We start from the raw sequence: 19,479 nt of genomic DNA, 5'->3' as shown, positions 1-19,479 counted from the left end.
TCCAAAAAATCAACCGGACGGAGCCGCTCCGTTCCCATCCCGCTCTCACAGTCACGCTCCGTTCCGTTCACTCTGCAACCAAACAAAAAACAGAGTCGCTCCGTTCTAGATTACCAAACACAGAACAGAGCGGCTCCGTTCCTAGAATCAGGGATGGAACGGCTCCGTTCAACTTAGCTCCTCAACCAAACACTACCTAAGTTAGGTAGCGAACCAAACATGCCTCTAACCTTAGGCAGAAAAATTAGATAAAATATGACAAGTTAGGCAGGGAATCAGACATACCCTCAATCTTTTTGTCTCTCAGGGCGTGTTAACCATGTCAATCGCCTCCTTTTATGGGGTTGTGCAATGGGGTCTACCAGCCTCGTCTTGGTTTGGAGTGCTGGACGCCATGAGACGAGGTCAAAATGACAGTTGTTTATTGGGTCAACTAATGAAGATCAATTATAATACACGATCCTAACAACAAGTAGCCTCCTGAATCCCTAAACTCTCTCATATCCAATGGACTACCCAACGGACTACGTATGCACATTCTCAAGCTAAAGGTTAATTGCCCGGTGATTTTGCTCCAAAACCTTGACCCGGCCCTAATGGTTTGTGCAATGGCACAAGATTGATAATTTGTGTGTTTCACATAAATACAATTGATGCTGAGTTGTATTAGGACAGCATGCAAGAAATATAGTTATTCTTCCATGAATTCCTTTATATCATTCTGATGATGATGATGAGATGTTTCCTTTCAAGTCTAAGAAGATTTACTCTCTATCAAACTCAGGTTTGCAACGACATTGAATAAATCACAACAAACAGTGAATAAACCACAATGATATATAATTCCTTACGTTGGAGTTTATCTACCAAACTTGCTCATCTCCCATGCAGAATTATATGTTTCCTTGTAATGAGAAACTGCGAGAAGCGATGTAAAGGTACTTACGACACCGTCGAAAGCAAAAACTCGAATGTGACATATACAAAGAATATTGTATATAAAGAATTCCTTACTTCTTAGAATTTATTTTTTATATTCGTATTGTTGTATAATTTAATTTGTATTAGTTTAATTTTGTAATAGTTGTAGTCAAAGAATTTGTGAGATATCAAGGTCGATAATATATGTATTATTCGTATCCATTTAATCGTCATGGAACATTTTATCGAACAATTTTATATGCTGTTGCAATACCCTTTGTGTGTCGTTGCAATACATGGCACTATACTAGTATTCATAATACTATAGAAAAACTCGTTGCTAGTTGAAAGGGAATTAGGCTTACACCTAGTTCCTAAATAATTTTGGTGGTTGAATTGCCCAACACAAATAATTGGACTAACTAGTTTGCTCTAGTGTATAAGTTATACAGATGTAAAAGGTTCTCACTTAGCCAATAAAAAGATCAAATATTGGATTCAACAAAGGAGCAAAGGAGCAACCGAAGGCACCTCTGGTCTGGCGCACCGGACTGTCCGGTGTGCCACCGGACATGTCCGGTGCACCAGAGAACTCAAACTTCAAACTCGTCACCTTCGTGAATTTACGGAGGCCACTCCGCTATAATTCACCGGACTGTCCGGTGTACACCGGACATGTCCGGTGCTCCAAGGAAGGGCGGCCTCCGGAACTCGCCAGCCTCGGGAATTAACGTCGGCTGCTTCGCTAAAATTCACCGGACTGTCCGGTGTGCACCGGACTGTCCGGTGCAACAGCGGGGCAACGGCTATTTCGGCGCCAACGGCTACCTGCAACGCATTAAATGCGCGCGCAGACGTCAGGCGTGCCCATACTGGCGCACCAGACAATGAACAGGACATGTCCGGTGTGCACCGGACATCCAGGCGGGCCCAGAAGTCAGAAGCTCCAACGGTCAGAATCCAACGGCATTGGTGACGTGGCTGGGGCACCGGACATGTCCGGTGTGCACCAGACTGTCCGGTGCGCCATCAAACAGACAGCCTCCACCAACGGTCAAGTTGGGTGGTTGGGGCTATAAATACCCCAACCACCCCACCATTCATTGCATCCAAGTTTTCCACTTCTCAACTACTTACAAGAGCTCTAGCATTCAATTCTAGACACACCAAAGAGATCAAATCCTCTCCAAATTCCACACAACGCCCTAGTGATTAGAGAGAGAGATTTGCTTGTGTTCTTTCGAGCTCTTGCGCTTGGATTGCTTTCTCCTTTCTTGGTTCTTTCTTGCGATCAACCTCACTTGTAATTAAGGCAAGAGACACCAATTTTGTGGTGGTCCTTGTGGGAACTTTGTGTTCCAAGTGATTGAGAAGAGAAAGCTCACTCGGTCCAAGGGACCGTTTGAGAGAGGGTAAGGGTTGAAAGAGACCCGGCCTTTGTGGCCTCCTCAACGGGGAGTAGGTTTGAGAGAACCGAACCTCGGTAAAACAAATCCGCGTGTCTCACTTCATTATTCGCTTGCGATTTGTTTTGCACCCTCTCTCGCGGACTCTATTGTATTTCTAACGCTAACCCGGCTTGTAGTTGTGATTATTTTTGAGAATTTCAGTTTCGCCCTATTCACCCCCCTCTAGGCGACTTTCAATTGGTATCAAAGCCCGATGCTTCATTAGAGCCTAACCGCTCGAAGTGATGTCGGGACATCACACCAAGAGGGAGATGGAGACCGGCGACAAGCCCACTACGAGCCAAGGGAGCACTTCATCGGAAGAGTCCCGCACCAAGAGGAAGGAGAAGAAGAAGGACTCCTCCAAACGGAAGGAGAAAAGATCCTCCTCTTCTCACCACAAGGAGAAGAAGGAGAAATCTTCTTCCCACAAGTCGCATCGAAAAGGCGACAAGCACAAGAGGATGAGGAAGGTGGTCTACTACGAGACCGACACTTCATCAACATCCACCTCCGACTCCGATGCGCCCTCCGTAACTTCTAAACGCCAAGAGCGTAAGAAGTTTAGTAAGATCCCCTTACACTATCCTCGTACATCTAGACATACTCCATTACTTTCCGTTCCATTAGGCAAACCGCCAACCTTTGACGGTGAAGATTATGCTAGGTGGAGTGATTTAATGAAATTTCATCTAACCTCACTCCACAAAAGTATATGGAATGTTGTTGAGTTTGGAGCACAGGTACCATCCGTAGGGGATGAGGATTATGATGAGGACGAGGTGGCCCAAATCGAGCACTTCAACTCCCAAGCCACAACCATACTCTTGGCCTCTCTAAATAGAGAGGAATACAACAAGGTGCAAGGGTTGAAGAATGCAAAGGAAATTTGGGACCTCCTCAAGACCGCGCACGAGGGTGATGAACTAACAAAGATCACCAAGCGGGAAACGATCGAGGGGGAGCTCGGTCGCTTTCGACTTCGCCAAGGGGAAGAGCCACAAGACATGTACAACCGGCTCAAGACTTTGGTAAACCAAGTGCGCAACCTCGGGAGCAAGAAGTGGGATGACCACGAGGTGGTTAAGGTTATTCTTAGATCACTCATTTTCCTTAACCCCACTCAAGTTCAATTAATTCGTGGTAATCCTAGATATACTCAAATGACCCCCGAGGAAGTAATCGGAAATTTTGTGAGCTTTGAATGTATGATCAAGGGCTCCAAAAAGATCAACGAGCTTGATGAACCCTCCACGTCCGAAGCACAACCGGTGGCATTTAAGGCGACGGAGGAGAAGAAGGAGGAGTCTACACCAAGTAGACAACCAATTGACGCCTCCAAGCTCGACAATGAGGAGATGGCTTTAATCATCAAAAGCTTTCGCCAAATCCTCAAGCAACGGAAGGGGAAGGATTACAAATCCCGTTCCAAGACGGTTTGCTACAAGTGTGGTAAGCCCGGTCACTTTATCGCTAAATGTCCATTATCAAGTGACAGTGACAGGGATAACGACAAGAAGGGAAAGAGGAAAGAAAAGAAGAGGTACCACAAGAAGAGGGGCGGTGATGCCCACGTGTGCCGCGAGTGGGACTCCGACGAGAGCTCCACCGACTCCTCCTCCGACGAGGACGCCGCCAACATCGCCGTCACCAAGGGACTCCTCTTCCCAAACGTCGGCCACAAGTGCCTCATGGCAAAGGACGACAAAAGGAAGAAGGTTAAATCTAAATCCTCCACTAAATATGAATCCTCTAGTGATGATAATGCTAGTGATGAGGAAAATAATTTGCGTACCCTTTTTGCCGACCTAAACATGCAACAAACGGAAAAATTAAATGAATTGATTAGTGCTATTCATGAGAAGGATGATCTCTTGGACTCTCAAGAGGACTTCCTTATTAAGGAAAACAAAAAGCATGTTAAGGTCAAAAATGCTTATGCTCTACAAGTTGAAAAATGTGAAAAATTGTCTAGTGAGCTAAGCACCTGCCGTGAGATTATTGACAACCTTAGAAATGAAAATGCTAGATTAATTGCTAAGGTTGATTCTCATGTTTGTGATGCTTCAATTCCCAATCTTAGAAATGATAATGATGATTTGCTTGCTAAGATTAAGGAATTGAACGATTCTCTTGCTAACCTTAGAGTAGAAAATGAAAATTTGATTGCTAAGGCTAAAGATCTTGATGTTTGCAATGTTACAATTTCCAATCTTAGAGATAACAATGATATTTTGCGTGCTAAGATTGTTGAACTTAATTCTTGCAAATCCTCTACATCTACTGTTGAGCACACTTCTATTTGCACTAGATGTAGAGATGTTGATATCAATGCTATTCATGATCACATGGTATTAATTAAACAACAAAATGATCATATAGCAAAATTAGATGCTAAAATTGCCGAGCATAATTTAGAAAATGAAAAGTTTAAATTTGCTAGAAGTATGCTCTATAATGGGAGACGCCCTGGCATCAAGGATGGCATTGGCTTCCAAAGGGGAGACAATGTCAAACTTAATGCCCCTCCTAAGAACTTGTCTAACTTTGTTAAGGGCAAGGCTCCCATGCCTCAGGATAACGAGGGTTACATTTTGTACCCTGCCGACTATCCTGAGAGCAAAATTAGGAGAACTCATTCTAGGAAGTCTCACTCTGGCCCCAACTATGCTTTTATGTATAAGGGTGAGACATCTAGTTCTAGGCAACCAACCCGTGCTAAGTTGCCTAAAAAGAAAACTCCTAATGCATCAAATGAGCATGACATTTCATTTAAGACTTTTGATGCATCTTACGTTTTAACTAACAAATCCGGCAAGGTAGTTGCCAAGTTTGTTGGGGGCAAACACAAGGGCTCTAAGACTTGTGTTTGGGTACCCAAAGTTCTTGTTTCTAATGCCAAAGGACCCAAAACCATTTGGGTACCTAAAATCAAGAACTAAAATTGTTTTGTAGGTCTATGCATCCAGGGGCTCAAGTTGGATACTCGACAGCGGGTGCACCAACCACATGACAGGGGAGAAGAAGATGTTCTCCTCATATGAGAAAAACCAAGATCCTCAACGAGCTATCACATTCGGGGATGGAAACCAAGGTTTGGTCAAAGGATTGGGTAAAATTGCTATATCACCTGACCATACTATTTCCAATGTTTTCCTTGTAGATTCTTTAGATTACAATTTGCTTTCCGTATCCCAATTATGTCAAATGGGCTACAACTGTCTATTTACTGATGTAGGTGTTACTGTCTTTAGAAGAAGTGATGATTCAATAGCATTTAAGGGTGTGTTAGAGGGTCAGCTATACTTGGTAGATTTTGATAGAGCTGAACTCGACACATGCTTAATTGCTAAGACTAACATGGGTTGGCTCTGGCATCGCCGACTAGCCCACGTTGGGATGAAGAATCTTCATAAGCTTCTAAAGGGAGAGCACATTTTAGGACTAACAAATGTTCATTTTGAGAAAGACAGGATTTGTAGCGCATGCCAAGCAGGAAAGCAAGTTGGGACTCATCATCCACACAAGAACATCATGACTAGTGACAGGCCACTGGAGCTCCTACACATGGACCTATTCGGCCCGATCGCTTACATAAGCATCGGCGGGAGTAAGTACTGTCTAGTTATTGTGGATGATTATTCTCGCTTCACTTGGGTGTTCTTTTTTGCAGGAAAAATCTCATACCCAAGAGACCTTAAAGGGATTCTTGAGACGGGCTCAAAATGAGTTCAGCTTAAGGATCAAGAAAACAAGAAGCGACAACGGGACGGAGTTCAAGAACTCTCAAATTGAAGGCTTCCTTGAGGAGGAGGGCATCAAGCATGAGTTCTCTTCTCCCTACACCCCACAACAAAATGGTGTAGTGGAGAGGAAGAATCGAACTCTATTGGACATGGCAAGAACCATGCTTGATGAGTACAAGACACCAAATAGGTTTTGGGCCGAGGCGGTCAACACCGCATGCTACGCCATCAACCGGTTATATCTACACCGAATCCTCAAGAAGACATCCTATGAACTCCTAACCGGTAAAAAGCCCGATATTTCATATTTTAGAGTTTTTGGTAGCAAATGCTTTATTCTTGTTAAGAGAGGTAGAAAATCAAAATTTGCTCCTAAAACTGTAGAAGGCTTTTTACTAGGATATGACTCAAACACAAGGGCATATAGAGTCTTTAACAAGTCCTCAGGACTTGTTGAAGTTTCTTGTGACGTTGTATTTGATGAGACTAATGGCTCTCAAGTAGAGCAAGTTGATCTTGATGAGATAGGTGAAGAACAGGCTCCATGCATAGCGCTAAGGAACATGTCCATTGGGGATGTGTGTCCTAAGGAATCCGAAGAGCCTCCACATGCACAAGATCAGCCATCCTCCTCCACGCAAGCATCTCCACCAACTCAAAATGAGGACGAAGCTCAAGTTGATGAAGGAAAAGAACCAAGAGATGAGCCACCTCAAGATGACGGCAATGATCAAGGGGGAGATGCAAATGATGAAGACAAGGAGGATGAACAACCAAGGCCGCCACACCCAAGAGTCCACCAAGCAATCCAACGAGATCACCCCGTCGACACCATCCTCGGCGACATTAATAAGGGGGTAACTACTCGATCTCGGGTTGCACATTTTTGTGAGCATTACTCTTTTGTTTCCTCTATTGAGCCACACAAGGTAGAGGAAGCACTACAAGACTCGGATTGGGTGATGGCAATGCAAGAGGAGCTCAACAACTTCACGAGGAACGAGGTATGGCATTTAGTTCCACGTCCTAACCAAAATGTTGTAGGAACCAAGTGGGTCTTCCGCAACAAGCAAGACGAGCATGGTGTGGTGACAAGGAACAAAGCTCGACTCGTGGCCAAGGGGTATTCACAAGTCGAAGGTTTGGATTTTGGTGAAACCTATGCACCTGTAGCTAGGCTTGAGTCAATTTGCATATTATTAGCCTATGCTACTTACCATGGCTTCAAGCTTTATCAAATGGACGTGAAAAGTGCCTTCCTCAATGGACCAATCAAGGAAGAGGTCTATGTTGAGCAACCTCCCGGCTTTGAAGACAGTGAGTACCCTAACCATATTTATAGGCTCTCTAAGGCGCTTTATGGGCTCAAGCAAGCCCCAAGAGCATGGTATGAATGCCTTAGAGATTTCCTTATTGCTAATGGCTTCAAAGTCGGCAAGGCCGATCCTACTTTGTTCACTAAAACTCTTGACAATGATTTGTTCGTATGCCAAATTTATGTTGATGATATTATATTTGGGTCTACTAACGAATCTACATGTGAAGAATTTAGTAGGATCATGACACAGAAATTCGAGATGTCTATGATGGGGGAGTTGAAGTATTTTCTAGGATTCCAAGTCAAGCAACTCCAAGAGGGCACCTTCATTAGCCAAACTAAGTACACTCAAGACATTCTAACCAAGTTTGGAATGAAGGATGCCAAGCCCATCAAGACACCCATGGGAACCAATGGGCATCTCGACCTCGACACGGGAGGTAAGTCCGTGGATCAAAAGGTATACCGGTCGATGATTGGTTCATTGCTTTATTTATGTGCATCTCGACCGGACATCATGCTTTCCGTTTGTATGTGTGCAAGATTCCAAGCCGACCCTAAGGAATCACACCTTACGGCCGTAAAACGAATCTTGAGATATTTGGCTTATACTCCTAAGTTTGGGCTTTGGTACCCTCGGGGATCCACATTTGATTTGATTGGTTATTCGGATGCCGATTGGGCGGGGTGTAAGATTAATAGGAAGAGCACATCGGGGACTTGTCAGTTCTTGGGAAGATCCTTGGTGTCTTGGGCTTCAAAGAAGCAAAATTCGGTTGCTCTTTCTACCACCGAAGCCGAGTATATTGCCGCAGGCCATTGTTGCGCGCAATTGCTTTGGATGAGGCAAACCCTGCGGGACTACGGTTACAAACTAACCAAAGTTCCTCTTCTATGTGATAATGAGAGTGCAATCCGCATGGCGGATAATCCCGTTGAGCATAGCCGCACTAAGCACATAGCCATTCGGTATCATTTTCTTAGGGATCACCAACAAAAGGGGGATATCGAGATTTCGTACATTAACACTAAAGATCAATTAGCCGATATCTTTACCAAGCCTCTTGATGAACAAACTTTTACCAAACTTAGGCATGAGCTCAATATTCTTGATTCTAGGAACTTCTTTTGCTAAACTTGCACACATAGCTCATAAGTATACCTTTGATCATGTCTCTTTGATATATGCTATGACTAATGTGTTTTCAAGTGTATTTCAAACCAAGTCATAGGTATATTGAAAGGGAATTGGAGTCTTCGGCGAAGACAAAGGCTTCCACTCCACTCTACTACTCATCCTTCGCCGTCACTCCAAGCATCTCTCCAACTTTGGTATAATCTTCACTCATTTATTTTATGACCAAAGGAGAAGAAAGTACTTCGTGGGCTCTAATGATTCCATTTTTGGCGATTCATGCCAAAGGGGGAGAAAATATAAGCCCAAAGCAAAAGGACCGCACCACCACCTAATTTTTAAAATTTGGAGATTTTCAATTGGTCAATTTCAAATTGGTATCTTATTATGTTCTAAAGGGGGAGGAAGTAGTATTTCAAAAATGATAAATCAAAACCCTCTTGAACACTAAAGAGGAGGATCTCATTTAGGGGGAGTTTTGTTTAGTCAAAGGAAAAGCATTTGGAACAAATCTTGAAAATGCTTTGCAAAAAATCTTATTCATTTACCTTTGACTTTCTTGCAAAAGGACTTTGAAAAAGAATTTACAAAAGGATTTGCAAAAACAAAACATGTGGTGCAAATGTGGTCCAATATGTTAAAAAAAAAGAAACAATCCATGCACATCTTGTAAGTATTTACATTGGCTCAATTCCAAGCAACCTTTGCACTTACATTATGCAAACTAGTTCAATTATGCACTTCTATATTTGCTTTGGTTTGTGTTGGCATCAATCACCAAAAAAGGGGAGATTGAAAGAGAATTAGGCTTACACCTAGTTCCTAAATAATTTTGGTGGTTGAATTGCCCAACACAAATAATTGGACTAAATAGTTTGCTCTAGTGTATAAGTTATACAGATGTAAAAGGTTCTCACTTAGCCAATAAAAAGATCAAATATTGGATTCAACAAAGGAGCAAAGGAGCAACCGAAGGCACCTCTGGTCTGGCGCACCGGACTGTCCGGTGTGCCAGAGAACTCAAACTTCAAACTCGTCACCTTCGAGAATTTACGGAGGCCACTCCACTATAATTCACCGGACTGTCCGGTGTACACCGGACATGTCCGGTGCTCCAAGGAAGGGCGACCTCCGGAACTCGTCAGCCTCGGGAATTAACGTCGGCTGCTTCGCTAAAATTCACCGGACTGTCCGGTGTGCACCGGACTGTCCGGTGCAACAGCGGGGCAACGGCTATTTCGGCGCCAACGGCTACCTGCAACGCATTAAATGCGCGCGCTGCGCGCGCAGACGTCAGGCGTGCCCATACTGGCGCACCGGACAATGAACAGGACATGTCCGGTGTGCACCGGACATCCAGGCGGGCCCAGAAGTCAGAAGCTCCAACGGTCAGAATCCAACGGCATTGGTGACGTGGCTGGGGCACCGGACATGTCCGGTGTGCACCGGACTGTCCGGTGCGCCATCAAACAGACAGCCTCCACCAACGGTCAAGTTGGGTGGTTGGGGCTATAAATACCCCAACCACCCCACCATTCATTGCATCCAAGTTTTCCACTTCCCAACTACTTACAAGAGCTCTAGCATTCAATTCTAGACACACCAAAGAGATCAAATCCTCTCCAAATTCCACACAACGCCCTAGTGATTAGAGAGAGATTTGCTTGTGTTCTTTCGAGCTCTTGCGCTTGGATTGCTTTCTCCTTTCTTGATTCTTTCTTGCGATCAACCTCACTTGTAATTAAGGCAAGAGACACCAATTTTGTGGTGGTCCTTGTGGGAACTTTGTGTTCCAAGTGATTGAGAAGAGAAAACTCACTCGGTCCAAGGGACCGTTTGAGAGAGGGTAAGGGTTGAAAGAGACCCGGCCTTTGTGGCCTCCTCAACGGGGAGTAGGTTTGAGAGAACCGAACCTCGGTAAAACAAATCCGCGTGTCTCACTTCATTATTCGCTTGCGATTTGTTTTGCACCCTCTCTCGCGGACTCTATTGTATTTCTAACGCTAACCCGGCTTGTACTTGTGATTATTTTTGAGAATTTCAGTTTCGCCCTATTCACCCCCCTCTATGCGACTTTCACTAGTAATATTATGATGATTGATTTTACAATATATCGGGTTTCGTGTGATATATAGTCACATTTATTAGCGTAAATTAGGAGATTTATAATGTAGACTATATTGTTTGCGGAGGAAAATTTAAAATGAAGGATGAGATAAGGGATAAAATATGATAGACAACCGAGACATCCTTATAACAAAAGAAAAATCTCCAGAGAAGAAGAAAAAGGAAAGACAATAAGAGAAAGGGAAAAAAAGGCAACGCATGCAATCTTCATGTAAACTAACTAACAAAAGTCACAAAAAATCTCAGAAAAATAGATATACTTATTTGTTCAATTTACTACTGTATAAATTTTAAATTTAAATTCACCATATACTAAAAGATAAAAAAAGAAAGTTTCAAAATAATTTTCACTTTTTTGTATCTTTTAACATTTGGTGAATCTGAAATTTTATATCGTGATAGAGTTAACAATAAAGTACATCTATAACTTTTTAGAAAATTTTAAGACTTGTTAATTGCTCTACATAGAAACTTGGTTTGCAGAATTGCAGCTGATTTGCACCTCATAGGCTGGGAAAAAAAACCCTGCGCAACTGCACAGGTCTGGTTGCCCGATCACGGCGTCAACTCAAGCCTTCACTGTTCACTCTGACATCTCGACTCTAAACCTTCGCCCGCCGTCGCCGCAGCCTTCGCCCTCCCCTCCATCCCCGCATCCGAATCACGCACGCGACCCTTGACATGGCCACTTACAGCGACGGCGGCGGCGACCAGCGGCGCCTTCTCACCATCCCCAAGGAAGGCGAGCGCATCATCGCGCCCACGCGCCGTCCCGACGGCACGCTCCGCAAGGCCATCCGCATCCGCGCCGGCTATGTGCCCCAGGAGGAGGTCGCCATCTACCAGTCCAAGGGCGCCCTAGTGAGTCATTGTCTCTTTCCCCAAGCTTCTTCCCTCGCATCACCATACCGCGTTTCTATTCGATTTTATTTTCTTATCGGGTAGCTTGGCACAGATGAGGAAGTCAGGACCCGACGTGCCGCCGGGGTACGATCCGGCGCAAGTGGCCGATGCCAAACCCAAGACGAAGGCGGCCAAGAGGAACGAGCGACGGAAAGAGAAACGGCAGCAGGTAGCGGTTCTCTGTCTGGTGCTTGTGCTCGTATCGCCATGGATGCGAGGGAAACCGTCAGATTTAGTTGGATTGGATTGGTCATCATAGGCAGAGTTTGTTTACTAAGAGCCTGTTTGGTAGACTGACCCGGGCGCCACACCGCGCCACACTCCAGCCGCCGCGGGTGTGGCGCCCAAATCGGCCGCCGCGGGTGTGGCGTGCTGCGGCGCCGCAGTCGCCTATCCAAACCGGCCTTAAGTGTCCATTGGAGAACCAACAATGGAGTTGTGCTGGTGATGGAGAGAGGAATTGACCTTTTTGTTTCTCGTGCATTAGTCAGCCATACTCAATAGTCTGTTTAGGAAAAAGTCGACCCTTTAACAATGCTTCCACCATTACCATGATACCTTTCTGTGCTGGACCGTCAGAAATGGATGAGCAACAAGAGAATCGTATAAAAAGGTCTATTTAGGTGAACCATGTTTCTCAGATGAGTTCGTCTACTGCAGTAGTTTTATTTCTTGGGTTTAGCAGTAACCAGCATTCAGCAATACATGATTAAGGTTAGTATGTGCTACATTGAAATCTTCAATATAGTTTTATATATTATGTCTCAAGTTAATGACGCAATAGTGCCTCCTAACAGTATGCTTGGTTTTGCATGTATTGCGCTTGCTATTTGCTGCCAACCATTCAAGTGTGCTTGTGATGAACAATTTCTACGACATCCTTATGAAGTTCTTTTGTTTGAAATTGGTACAGCTCATAAGGCTATGCAAACTAGCAGATTGCAGTTGGTTCATGGAAATTTCACTTTATGTTCCATTTCTTAGAATAGAAATGTGCTTGTATATTCGTCTACGATCATATATCAAAGATCCACACGATTATTTAATAATAGAGGAAGATCTGAACTAAGTCCGATTAAAGATAGGATAGAATCAGATTTGACATCTCCTAGAGATATCAGAGTTTGAATTGAAGTCGATTAAGGTAGTTGTACTCGAGTTGGGCTCCCTATTCTGTTGTAATCCTGATGGCAGTATTCTATCCTATATATACTCAGCCATAGTTGTTAAGGCGTCGCTTAAGCGGTAAGGCGAGGTTTAGGGGCAAGGCGTCCGCCTCGCCTTGTGTCCGTGACTAAGGTGCCTGCCTTAGACAATAAGGCGTCGCCTTAGCGACGCTTTGCGGACGCCTTGGATGGCTGTCCTCCCTCAGTGTGCTCTCTTCCCTCTCTGCTCTCCCCCAATGCGCTATCTTCCCTTCCCTCTCCGCTCTCTCTGATGGCTAGGTGAAGCCCCGAAGGACACAACGGGCCTTGTAGCGGTCGAGGGAGCAGTCTGAGGTTAGCTTATGGCGAAAGAGCCACTTGTCGGTGACCACGTTGGTGCCTGGTGGACGCGGCACCAGGTCCCAGGTGTGGTTGGCCAGCAGGGCCGCGTTCTCCATAGCGCGACGCCAGTTGGGGTCAGCGATGACGTCGTGAACGGAGGGAATCGGGGAGGCATCCGGAGGAGTGGCAGTCGTTTCGGTCGCCTGGAACAGTCGGTCGACGGGACGTAGAACGCTGGCTGTGCGGCGAGTCACCATCAGGTGGACATGCCCGGGGTCGCAGTGGATGGTGATCGGGTGGTACATAGGAGGCTCGATGCAGACCAGCGGGTCGTCAAGAGCCGAGGGATGGGCCAGCTCGTAGCGGTGGTAGACGAGGGTGGGGTTGGCGCCGAAGCGAACCACGCTCGTCGATGGTGCCGGTTTGGCGGGGCCGATGGGGTGGCCCATCCGCGTTGGTGGCAGACGAGAGCGGGGTCGGTGAAGCAAGCCACGCTCGTCGATGAGACCGCACAAGGTGCGAGAGGGGTCGACGGGGCCGCGCGTGGCGCAGGTAGCAGCAAGGTGAGGTGTCTGGGCCGCACGAGGTGCGGGTAGAGGAGCGAGCGGTGGCGTCTGAGCCTTGGGAGAAGCAGGCGGGAGCGACCGGTGTGGAGGGAGAACCGGATCAGACGCAAGGAGAGAGTCGAGATCGGTGTTGGGGAGAAGCTAACAAGGGAATCACATCTTAGTCGAAAACGACGTGATGAGAGATGACTATGCGGTGGGTGGCAAGGTCAAGACATAGATACCCCTTGTGGTCAGGGGAGTAACTGAGGAAGAGGTAACGAGTGGAGTGAGGATATAGCTTATGGGGAGCGGTGGTGGAAGTGTTGGGATAGCAGGCACAGTCGAACACGAGAAGGTGGTCGTAGGAGGGGGCTATGCCATACAGGGCGAAGTGGGGAGTGGGATGCCTCACCGCCTTTGAGGTGAGGTGGTTGAGGAGATGTGTAGCGGTGTTCAGGGCCTCTGCTCAGCAGCTGGCAAGGAGAGACGCCTGGAAGAGAAGGTAGCGGATCATGTTGGCGGTGGTGCGAGATGCGTTCTGCTCGACCATTCTGGGAAGAGGTGTAAGGGCACGAGAGACACAACTGAACGTCGTGGGTGAGGAAGGAGCGAGAGGCGTTGTTCTCGAACTCGCGGTCGTCATCACACTGAGGGGCACGAACTGGGCGATGGAACTTGGTGGAGACCCAGACAAAGAAGTGAGTGAGGGTGGCGAACGTGTCGGAATTTAGCCGAAGGGGAAAAGTCCAAAGAAAGTGAGAAAAATAATCCAAAATCACCATATAGTATTTATATCTAGAAAGACTGAGTACATGTGAAGTCCAGATATCACAATGACTAGATCAAAGGCCTGCTCAAATCTAGAAGTAGGAAATGGGAGACGAGTATGTCGGCCTAGCTGACAAGCATGACAGAGGCCCTCAGAATGTCCCCTACTACATGAAATATCTAAACTACTGGTGAGCTTGGTCATGACGTCGGGTCCTGGGTGGCCGAGACGACGATGCCAAGTAGTGGAGGATGTGGTGGAGACTAGGACGGGTGGGGAGGACGCGCCGGTGGAGGAAGGCTAAAGCGTGTAGAGGGGCCTTGAGCTTTCACAGCGGGCGAGGGGGGTCCTGGTGGCCAGATACTTCACAGAGAAACCAAAAGGGTCAAACTCAATGGAACAAAAATTGCCGGTGGTGAACCAATGAACAAAAAGAAGGTTGTGAGTAATGTGAGGAGCTACGAGAACGTCGTTGAGATAGAACAGTATGAGGAGAGCCGAGGCACTACTGAGGTGACCGACAGAGTGGCACTGTTTCCAACGATGATCAAGGAGAGATTGGGGTGGGATGAGCGGGATAACGTGCCCGTGTTGGAGGTGGTGTGGTAAGACGCACCAGAGTCGACCACCAAGGCGGCAATGAGGGCAGCTGGGTCCCACCCTCCAACCAGCGGGGACCAAGGTGTCGAGGTGGAGGTCTTCGGAGGCGGGAGCTGGGGTGGAGTTCGAGGGGGCACGCTGTAGGGAGGCACGATCAGGAGGGCCGGCACAAGAGGGCGGGAGGCATTCGGAGTCGGGCCCAACCACATGGCGATGATCCCAGTCCAGGGGTTGTAGAATGACGGCCACGCCTAGCCGCCACCTCGGCTGGAGGGACCACCTCGGGTGGAGCCACCGTTCCCGCGCCCGCCCTTGCTGGAACGACGATCTCCATCGCCTTGGAAGCCTGAAGAGGGACAACGGGTGGAGTGCAAGCGGTAGACCCAGTCGACAGAGGGCGAGGGGTCGGGCCCCCGAGGCTGCCTCACCGCCGGTAGGAACACTGTAGAGGGTCGACGCTGGAGCAGGGGCCTTAGTCTCCAAGGTGAGCTCCTCGAGAAGCTCATTGCGGACGGCGTAGAAAGTGGGGAAGAGTAGGATCTTCTTGATGAGAGCCTTCATGTGGCTGTAGCGAGGGCTGAGGCCACGCATAAGTTTCAATACCAGGGTACGGTTGACGGTGGGCTCGTCGAGGTCGAGGAGAGAGTCTGCCATGCCCTCATTTGGCGGCAGTATTCTCCCATGGAGAGAGCCCCCCTGAGAGAATTGGTAAAACTGGGCGTCGAGATGGAGTGCTTGAGCCTCTCGGTTCTCGAGGAACTGTCCCTCGACAGCAAGCCACGCCTGTCGAGCAGTGTTCTCCTGGTTGCAGATGATGTCCTGTAGCTCAACAGTGATGGTGCCATGGAGCCACGAGAGGACCACACTATCCATCTGGTACCACGATGGAGACGGCGGGGCGACGAGGTCGTCGAGGACGTGGTCGGCGAGAGCATACCGCCGAAGCATGAGGACTTGACCCCGCCAACGAGGGTAGTGGGAGGACGCCGGGTCCAACACAATGGACACGAGGGACCGAATGTTGTGCATCCCGGCGGCTTGAGCGTGGAGAGCGGCGATATGGTCAGCGTCGAGTCCAGAGGCGAGGGGGGCCTCGAGAGTGACCGGAGGAGCCTCATGAGCGACCGAAAGATGGCCGAGGATGAGGCGTTGCGCGGTGGCCATCTGGGCGGTCAGGGCGGCGCCCATGGCATGCTCTTGCTCTAGGGTGAGGGACACGATGTGCTCCTGCGAGGCAACCATGGTGGCCTGGATGGTAGTGATGGCGGCGACCAACGTGGAGTCGATGGCGGGTGACGTCAACGCGGGAGCAATGAGGGTGAAGCCTGGCGGGGTCAACGAAGGCGCTGCTGCACGGGCGAGAGGTCTCCGGGGAGAGGTCCGAGGCCGGCGATGAAGGGGGGGTCGTCCCCGACGGGCGTGCCGAGGCGCCGGGGGTAAGCCAGAGAGCGCCAGAGGAGGGGAGACCGAGCAGGTGGCCTGGGAGGTGGCGTCGGCGACCTGTCGGCCGAGCAGGCCAGCTGCGGCCATGCCTGCGTGGGGGCAGCAACGACGGCGAGCTGGCCGGAGAGGGGGAGCTCGGCCATGGAGGGGGCAGGGCGGGAGGAGTGCCGGGGCAGGGGGGATCCGACAGCAGGGGGAGATTCGGTGGCTGGGGGCGCCGTCGGTAGGGGGGATCCGAGGTGGGCGCCGACGGCTGGGAGCTGGCAGCTAGGGGGAAGGGAAGGGGAAAAGAAAAAAAGAAACCTAGCTCTATACCATGTGGGAAACTCTAACCCTAACTCAGGTTGGGTGTTTGTATTAATAGACCAAGTTAGACGGGCCTAGCCCATTACACAGGGGTGAGACTGTAATTACAAGGTACTAACCCCAAAACCATAATGGGAACTCTAACAGATCTGACTATAATTTCAACATAGGACTTCGTCAAGGCAATTCAATGCACAGTATGTGCATTTTCATGATGTGTTATGATGTTATCTTTTGAACTCAGAATAGGTATAAGGCATGCTACTTTCTAAACTAGTTGTTTATACTAATAGTGGGTTATGTTGTCAGATCAGTTTTAGTGAGCCAATCGATGTTATGAACTCGGTTTAACCGCACATGACCAAAATCAACTGTTGCTGAGGATATCAAAATGGCAATCAAGCTGCCAAAGTGTGTCAGTTTGAATTGGTTACATGATTAGTTGATTATTTAATGAGGTAATACAATTTGTTCTGTGAAGATATATAACAATGATTTTTAAAAAAAAAACTAAAGATTTTGTGTTTAACTTACTACAATTTGTTTATTTTCCTATTGAGTTAGGACATCACTTATTTTGATTGTTTTGTAGTGCTGTAATGACAGGATCTATTTTAGATAGAATAATTTTGTTTGTTACAATTGTCTTAAGAGGAATTTTTTTATTTCAGGCCAGTTCGACAAATAATAAAGGAAAGAGTATGGACATAGAGGGAACTGATGCTGGAGAAACTGACAAGGCTCTTTCTTCCAAAACGGTTAAGCAGAAGGATTCGGTGGAAAGTGTAATAAAGCAGATAAGTGGCATTGCTATTTCCGAGTCACATGCAACGCCGTCCACAAATACTACAAACAATTCACAACCGGAATCATCTGCTCCAGACATAGATAAGAAAATTCGAGCATTGAAAAAGAAGGTTTACCCTTGCCCTCTCTTGTGTCTGCACATTTTCTATGAACAAAAAGATGAATGTGAGTTCAGTTCCGAACTAGCATGTTTAAATCATTTTCCTCATTGTCACGTCTGGGCATGGTAGTTTTTCTCCAATGTTTAAGTTGGATTTGATCTTGTTTGTAGCAAACTTCAATTGCGTGTTTTCATTTTCAGTACTCGCTCTGTCCCAAAATATAATTCGTTTTAGACTAAACAAACATTAATTAATTAACCTACGGATGTAGTTTGTATATATGTCCATGTTCATTATCATTTGAATGAATGTAGACGAAAAAAAGAGGACTAGGAAGAACTATATTTCGGAACGGAGGGAGTATCTTAAAACCAAACATGATAGTGAAAAGTTTTAGTGCATTAAATGCTGAGAATCCAACTTAGGCTATTCACAATGGAGGTTTCATGGGGTGTTTCATGTATTAATTAGCCTGCCACATCAGCTATTTGGATGACATGTCACATCATTTAAGAAGGAAGAGTTTCATGGAGTTTCATGGGGATGAAACCATGTTAACTCGTTTCCAATGTCTTGAAAACTGTGTGAAACCTTCACTGAGAGTGTTTTGTTTCATCTTCGTATAATTGAGTAAATCCTATTGGTTATTTATATGTAGCATTTAAGAAGTATGTTGACATATGAAATAATGAGATGAAACTCTCTATTGAGAGAGGGTATTTCATTCATCCATAAATCTGATGTGGCATTTTTGGAAACAGAGATATGAAATCCTCATTGTGAGTAGCCTTAATAGTATCTATTAAGAGTGGTTTATTTTCTAGTTTTAGTGCATTAAATGTATTGCACATGTCCTTTAAACATGTACGACCAGCCGTCCTCCTGATTTCACTAAATGTTTGGCACTTTTTTCCGTTAGTGATATTTCACTTGTTTAAGAGCCTTTGTGCTTTGTAGTAAACCCATTTTGACGTGAGGATATTCATTAGTACTCCCTCCATTCTAAATTAGATGATTTGTTTTTTTTTCTAATAGCTTTTGCTATACACTTTGAATCTAAGGTGTATTTTAGGAACCAAAGCAGGACGAGTTGACGTGGCTGAATCTATCTTGATTTCTAACAGATACGCTTAGCTGAAGCACAAGTACAAGGTGACCCTGAAAAATTGAGACTTGAGGCACTGGAAAAGATGAAAAAGATTGATGGATGGCTTAAGGAGCTGAAGCTTTTGGAGGACAAGAGAGCGCCTGCTGCTTAGACAAAATCAACTTCGGTTCTGATGTAGAGCCACCACGACCACACCATGGTGCCGATCCAGATTCGAAGGTGCAACTGAATCACCATAGGCTTCTCCGTCACCCGTGGTGGTTATTGGAAGAGCAGTCCAGTAGATGTGGGTTTGCGCAGAACGATGGAAGTTTTTCACCGCACATTTCTGGCGCCAAGTTTCAAGATCTGTACCGCAAGAAAGACCGCTGCTAATTATGGGGATCTCTGACACTGGGTCAGAATTTACTTTTGCTCTCACGGCCCGAATTCATCTCCGGCTTTACCACCATTGTTCAATTAGCTGTTATATCACGGTTGAAACTGACTGGAAGTGCCGGAATTCTTATGTCTCTGGCTCCCTGCCTCTCTTCATCACATGTACTACCTCCGTTCTTAATAATATTTATCGCTGGCTAGTTCATTTTTAAACTAAAACACACGAGCATGAGTTATTTGTTTCTTAATATTTATCGCCGGCCAGTTCATTTTTAAACTAAAACACACGAGTTATTTGTTTTCATGGTCGAATAGTAAACGCTTTATGGGATAC

General features: G+C 46.5%; 1 protein-coding gene across 3 annotated transcripts; it reads left to right on the top strand.

Moving 5' to 3' along the window:
• Positions 1–11,185: 11,185 nt before the first annotated feature.
• On the top strand, positions 11,186–19,364 carry LOC100273358 (partner of Y14-MAGO). 3 transcript variants are annotated; one of them, XM_008660035.4, is made up of 4 exons: positions 11,186–11,556; positions 11,651–11,767; positions 17,423–17,723; positions 18,784–19,364. In XM_008660035.4, exons 1-4 carry the CDS (start codon positions 11,377–11,379, stop codon positions 18,795–18,797), a joined length of 612 nt encoding a protein of 203 aa, XP_008658257.1. In that variant the 5' UTR covers positions 11,186–11,376; the 3' UTR covers positions 18,798–19,364. The 3 variants fall into 3 exon arrangements, with proteins under 3 accessions (XP_008658257.1, XP_020399134.1, NP_001141269.1); XM_020543545.3 differs by having other exon boundaries at positions 11,342–11,556; positions 11,641–11,767; positions 17,423–17,668; NM_001147797.1 differs by having other exon boundaries at positions 11,347–11,556; positions 17,423–17,668; positions 18,784–19,360.
• Positions 19,365–19,479: the final 115 nt, after the last annotated feature.

The sequence above is a fragment of the Zea mays genome, chromosome 9, assembly GCF_902167145.1.
Source record: "Zea mays cultivar B73 chromosome 9, Zm-B73-REFERENCE-NAM-5.0, whole genome shotgun sequence".
In the NCBI taxonomy this organism is placed as follows: Eukaryota; Viridiplantae; Streptophyta; class Magnoliopsida; order Poales; family Poaceae; genus Zea; species Zea mays.
Note: the sequence above shows the minus strand (reverse complement) of the source record. Positions and strands in the feature narration are given on the sequence as shown.

Excerpts from the sequence above, each read along its gene's own strand:
- LOC100273358 (NM_001147797.1), top strand. The coding sequence starts at position 11,377 with ATGGCCACTTACAGCGACGGCGGCGGCGACCAGCGGCGCCTTCTCACC. Across the intron at positions 11,557-11,650 it reads ACCAGTCCAAGGGCGCCCTA|ATGAGGAAGTCAGGACCCGA; the intron begins GTGAGTCATTGT and ends AGCTTGGCACAG. Across the intron at positions 17,669-18,783 it reads TTCGAGCATTGAAAAAGAAG|ATACGCTTAGCTGAAGCACA; the intron begins GTTTACCCTTGC and ends GATTTCTAACAG.